General features: G+C 45.0%; 1 protein-coding gene across 1 annotated transcript in view; it reads right to left on the bottom strand.

The window, feature by feature from the left end:
* Window positions 1–2,391: 2,391 nt before the first annotated feature.
* MAJIN (membrane anchored junction protein) overlaps window positions 2,392–6,000 on the bottom strand; it is a 35,822-nt gene continuing 32,213 nt past the window's right edge. The window contains exon 5 of the mRNA XM_074943506.1: window positions 2,392–2,603. Coding sequence (XP_074799607.1) covers window positions 2,392–2,603 — 212 coding nt within the window. The remainder of the gene's footprint in view (window positions 2,604–6,000) is intronic.

The raw sequence follows: 6,000 nt of genomic DNA, 5'->3' as shown, positions 1-6,000 counted from the left end.
CTGCTCTGGAGCAAAATTTGGGGCATTTTGTGTTTTGCGCAGTTGCAAAGAGGTCTATGGTTGGGTAGCCCCAAATGCGGAATACATTGGTGATGATCATTTCATTTATCTCCCATTTGTGGTCCCAGGGAAAGCGTCTGCTTAATTCGTCCACTGTGGTATTCATAGCCCTGGGAAGGTAGGCGGCTGATATCCGGATATTGTTCACAAGGCACCAGTTCCAGAGTTTCATAGCTTCTGTGCAAAGCAAATGAGAGCAAGCTCCTCCCTGCCTGTTTACATAGAACATACAGGCGATGTTGTCTGTCATTATCTGTACATGTTGATTCTGGATTAATGGGAGGAAGTGATGGCAGGCATTGCTTATAGCTCGAAGTTCCAGGATATTTATGTGCAGGGAGGTTTTTGTTGGAGACCATAGCCCCCGGGGTTGTGTGATATAACATGTGAGCACCCCACCCTGTGAGGAATGTGTTGGTAGTCATTATTATGGTTGGAAACTCCTGGAGAAAGGGGACTCCAGAGCAGAGGTTGGAGGGAACTGTCGACCATAGGAGACAGTCTTTGACTCAGAAAGGTATGGATAGGGGTTTGTTTAGGGCATGCACATTGGGTCTGTAAACCGTGGCCAACCAAGCTTGGAAGCACCTCATGTAGAGTCGTGCATTTTGGACCACGAAAGTGCACAAGGCCATGTGACGTAGTAGTTGTAAACAGTCTCGAGTGGTGACTTGAGGACTGTTGCGAAGTTTTGTTGCCAGCTGCTTTATGGTGTTAAAGTGATCGGACGGGAGAGATGCTATTCCCGTCTGGGAATCGAGGTGTGCTCCAATGAACTCCAGGTGCTGGGTAGGAATTAATGTGGATTTGTCGTTGTTTATTTGTAAGCTGAGGGATAGGAAACAATCGATGGTGAGTTGAATGAATCGAAGCGCTTCGTCGAGCATTGAGGCTTTGAGGAGGCAGTCGTCTAGGTAAGGAAATATTATGACTCCTTGCTTCCTGAGGTGGGCAGTAACTACGGCCAGGAGCTTGGAAAAAACACGGGGGGACAGTGGATAGGCCAAAGGGTAGTACCCTGTATAGAAAATGTGTCGAGCCGAGGGTGAAATGAAGGAAGCGTCTGTGGGCTGGCTGTATTGTCACATGAAAATAGGCGTCCTGTAGGTAGATGGCTGAAAACCAATAGCCCTGCTCCAGTGCTGGGATTATGGTGGCGAGGGTAACCATTTGGAACTTTTGCTTCTTGATAAAATTGTTGAGCCGCCTGAGGTTGAGGATTGGCCGCCATCCCCCGGTTTTCTTTTCTGTTAAGAAATAATGGGAGTAAAACCCCTTCCCTTGGTGTCTTTCGGGCACAAGCTCCACTGCTCCCAATAGAAGGAGATGTTGTACTTCTTGCAGGAGCAGTTGCTTGTGAGAGGGGTCCCTGAAGAGGGACGGGGAGGATGTGTGGGTAGGAGGCATGGATAGGAAGGGGATGGAATAGCTAAGTGTGATGACCTCTAAAACCCACTTGTCGGTGGTAATGTTGTGCCATTGATGGAAGAATGGTTGTAGGCGGTGTCCAAAAGTAGGGACAGGCAGTGTAAGCGCTGAAGTGGGAACATTGTTTTCGAAACCCTCAACCAAGGCTTCAAATCTGCTTGTTAGTCAGAGGGGGTTGAGACACTGCCACGGAATTGGGGCGGCGATGCTAGTATCTGGGTCTCTGGCATTGTTGCTGTTGGTGGTCGTGTGATCTCTGGAAGTGCTGGGTATATGTTGGGTAGCGTGGACATTGGTAAGATTGGTATCTATATTGTCGCTTTCTGGTCATAGAGGTTTGTATTCCTAAGGACCGGAGAGTTGCTCTTGAATCCTTCATTGAGTGAAGGATGTCGTTCGTTGTGGAGGCAAAGAGTTTGTTGCCATCGAATGGAAGATCTTCAATAGTAGTCCGGACCTCTCGAGGAAATGAAGAGGAAGAGAGCCACGAATGTCGGCGCATGACTACTGCTGTAGTGGTGGATCTTGCTGCGTGTTGGCCACATCGAGGGCTGCTTGAAAAGCAGTACGTGATATGATTTGTTCCTCAGAGACTAAAGCAGTGAATTGTGGTTTCTTTGCTTCTGAAATGTCCTCAATAAAGTCCATGAATTTGTTGTAATTTTTGTGATCATATTTTGCCAGAACAGCCATATAATTAGCAATTTGAAATTGTAGGGTGGAAGATGAGTATACTTTACATCCAAGCAGATCTCAACACTTACTGTCTTTATCGGCTGGGGTGGAGCGGGGATACTGGTGCTTATTCTTTTGGTTGACTGCATCAACTACCGGCGAATTAGGCACTGGATGAGTGAAAAGAAATTCAGAGCCTTTGGAAGGGATGAAGTACTTGCGGTCCGTTCATTTGCAGGTAGGTAAGTTTGCAGCAGGAATCTGCCAGATGGCTTTGGCGGGTTCCAGAAGGGCTGGGTTGATCGGCAATGCAATCCTGGAAGAAGAAGAAGGCTGCAGGATGTCCGTTAACTCATGCTGCTGTTCAGGAACCTCCTCCAGATTAATTCTTAATTCACTGGCCACTCTTTTGAAAAGGTCTTGAAATTTTGAAAAGTCATCTGAAGATGACGGGGGAGGAGGAAGCAGGGCTTCGTCAGGCATAAAACTGGGTCTACTGGGTTAGAGACAGGTCATGCCTGATTCTGCACTTGTGATGGTGCTGTCTGGTGACCGGCATCAGTGGCAGGTTCATGAGCTTGTGGTGCCAGGCCAGTGTCAGGCCTGGTTGAGGTGCCATAGCGAGTGTGGTCTCAAGGATAAGATGCCACGGGGCCCAATATTGCCACTGTGATAGGAAGGGCATAGGTGGTGCCATCCATGGGTTTACACACCATGGGGCAGGATCCTGAGAGTAGGACGAGGTGATGTTTCTATGACTTCTATTAATTGGGGTCTCAGGATGAGAGACTTCATATGGTGAATAATCCTCCTAGAAACCAGCTTCCTCCTCACTGGAGGAAGGCTTTTCGGACCCTGGCTGAGCATTTGGCGAGAAGTAGGCATTCAGTAAGGGTGACTGCAGAATGGGTGACACAAGCAGGTCACTTGACTGCATAAATTGGAGTGCTGAAGCGCCTGTGTGGTGAGGGCTGTGTGAGAGGAATTTGCTGCGATGAAAAGTTCCTCTGCACCTATGTCTTTAAAGTTGTTTGCTGCCAGCCTGCTCAGCAGGTGTTGGTGCTGGTAGAGCAGTGATAGCCTGTGGGGGGTCATGCACATCCGCATGTGTTGGCACCGCTTTCACCGTGGTGCTGAAAGGTGTCATCTGAGAGGCAGGCAACTAGAAGCCTGAAGCCTCGGCACTGGAGCTTTGTGCTATCACCGCAGCCACAGGCGGGTTTTGCGTGGTACTGGAGGAGCCCGGCGGATCAAAATTGCTCAGCCAGGGAAGTGCTGGGAGGGAGGCGGTAGACCTGCCGGGAGAAGCCTTGTCCCGTGAAGTTTGCTTTGAGGGTGACAGAAGGTGATTTTTTTTTTGAAGTTTTCTTCATCTTCTTAGAGGTGGGGGGGCTGTGGTGTGGAGCAGAGCTGGAATCAGGCCCTGGGTCTGAAGCTGACCCTAAGGATTTTTGCAGCAGGAGCAGCTTTAGCCTCAACTCCCTGTCCTTTCGTGCCCTAGACTTAAGTTTGCTGCAGTGGGGACATTTTGGGGGGATGTGGGACTCCCCCAAACATTTTATGCATTTTGAATGGCCATCTGACAGAGGGATGGCATCCTTACAATTAGAGCAGCGCTTAAAGCCTGGGGAGCCAGGCACATCAGAAGCGGCTGCGCTGACAGGAACTAGGAGACTTTTTTTTCTTTTCTTTTCTTTTTTTTAAGAGAGAAACTAACACACACTACTGGTAACATTAATAACTAACACTATTGGTTACAAATTAACTATCTAAAAGGGTAAGAGTAACAAGGGAGAAAAAGTTTTCTAACAAGTCTGCTGAGCTCCATCTCAGGCCAGGGATGATAGAGAAGGAATTGAGGAGACTGGTCGCGCACGTGTACTATAAAGGTACACTCGGAGGGCGGAAGGGGGCAAGTTCTGCGCGTGCGCGACTGGTACAAGTACTGCTGTAAAAATCTCCGAGGGAAGGCGAAGGGACGCACCAACACCTAGAGTGGAGCACCCACAGGGACAGCTCTCGAAGAAGTCATCTTTACCAGTCCTTTACATAGTGAAGAATGCTTGTCCTTCTGCACCAACTCTGCTGTGCTGGCTGGTTAGCTCCACGTACTATCTGCATAGAAGGGGCAGTAGTGGCTCCTTCTCCCCTCTGGAGTGTTACTTATAATATGGGTAGCTAGTGCAGAGGAATAAAAGAGGAGCCTTATGTCCCCCTTACTCTCCTGCAAGGAAACATAAAGAAAGTAACAATCTTGCCCTAAATACAGACACATCCAATGAAATGCAGGTGGAAGGTTAAAAACCAACTGGAACAACAGACTGCACAACAATGGAATCATGGGAAGTCTAATGATATATTAAAACTGTAAAATGTTAACACTTGAGGGATACTAACAAGCTTTTTTAGTCAACTAACCTATCCATACATGGCTTTGCATATGAAATTTCTGTTGGGTCTTCCACTCTTCTCCACTTCACTGTTGCTTCTGTTTCAACATTTTCTATCATTTCAATTCTATCCTTGACCTTTAAAATATATCAAACTTTAAATGTTTCTGTTCTTTTTATTTTTAATATAAAAACTCATTTTCCAAGAAAAATATAAATATAAGCTAATCATTTTACTTTTACTGATTCAGCTTTGTATTTATTTTTTATAAATGCCTGGCTCTTTATTTTTAAATAGAAATATTAATTTAAATTTAAACATCAACTGAGTGATTGTATACTTATATTATTTCACAGAACTTTCAAAATATAACACATGATGGAAACCCAGTAACCATTAATGGTCAAAATATTAAGCTCTCTAGCCAAACAAAAAAGACATGACACTCCAGACAACCATGTTCAGAACTGCTTAACACAGAGAGTTGCTGTGATATGGGATTTTAGAGGTGGTGGGAAAAGAGAGTAAGGGCCTGATTTTTGAAGTCTTTCAGTTGCCTAAAGATGCAGATAGGCACCTAATGGGATTTTCAAAAGCACATGTGCATTGATTTCAACATGAGTTAGGTTCCTAAATACTTCTGAAAATCCCACTAGGCATGTTTCTGCATCTTTAGGCACCTAAGTACCTTTAAAAATCTGGCCCTAAGGCCCCACTCCTACAAAGCACTTCAGAATTAGCTTAATGTTTTCCTCTAATGTACAACATACTTAGTATTTAGGAAAGAACTTCATTATTTTAAAAATATTTACTGAAAGGCAGATTCAACTTATGGAGGAAAACCATTTAACAGACCAATTTAGAGTCAATGTTGGACTTGTGTATTAATCTTAGTACAAAATATGCCTTTTTGCAATCATTTTGAAATATGCATATCATTTAAAATTAATAACTCCCTGGTCAATAATGTCATCGTGAAATGTATGTGGCAACATTATATGTAAAGTTATAAACAAATTGAAATTAGGTCTGATGTGTTTACCAGGCAAGTCTGAGTAAACTAGTTTCTCAAACACAAAAGACAAGCTTACACCTCTTGCCAGGTATCAAAGTTGATGGGCAATCACTTGTCAAGAGGCTATTCTTTGGCAAAACAGGGGGAGCAGGAACAAATGGATCTGCATTTTAGCAAACAGCGGCATTGAACCTTTTTCACCACTAAACTCCTTGTCTCTGTCCTCACAGCAGGAATTAAGTTTATCTAGTGGTAACCCTCAGGAAAATGCATTTCAAAAGGGGACTGGACTAGAACGGGGAAGTACAAAAATACCCCAATGTAACTCTCCCTATCCACCTCTCTCTCTTTCACCTAAGACAACAAAAGAAACAGCCCTTGGACTTTGGGAGAAGATCCTGGCCTGAGAATTTGGTCAGCAAAGTTACTGG

This window comes from Natator depressus, chromosome 2 (assembly GCF_965152275.1).
Source record: "Natator depressus isolate rNatDep1 chromosome 2, rNatDep2.hap1, whole genome shotgun sequence".
In the NCBI taxonomy this organism is placed as follows: Eukaryota; Metazoa; Chordata; order Testudines; family Cheloniidae; genus Natator; species Natator depressus.
The sequence above is the reverse complement of the archived record's forward strand: the minus strand, read 5'-3'. Positions and strand labels throughout refer to the sequence as shown.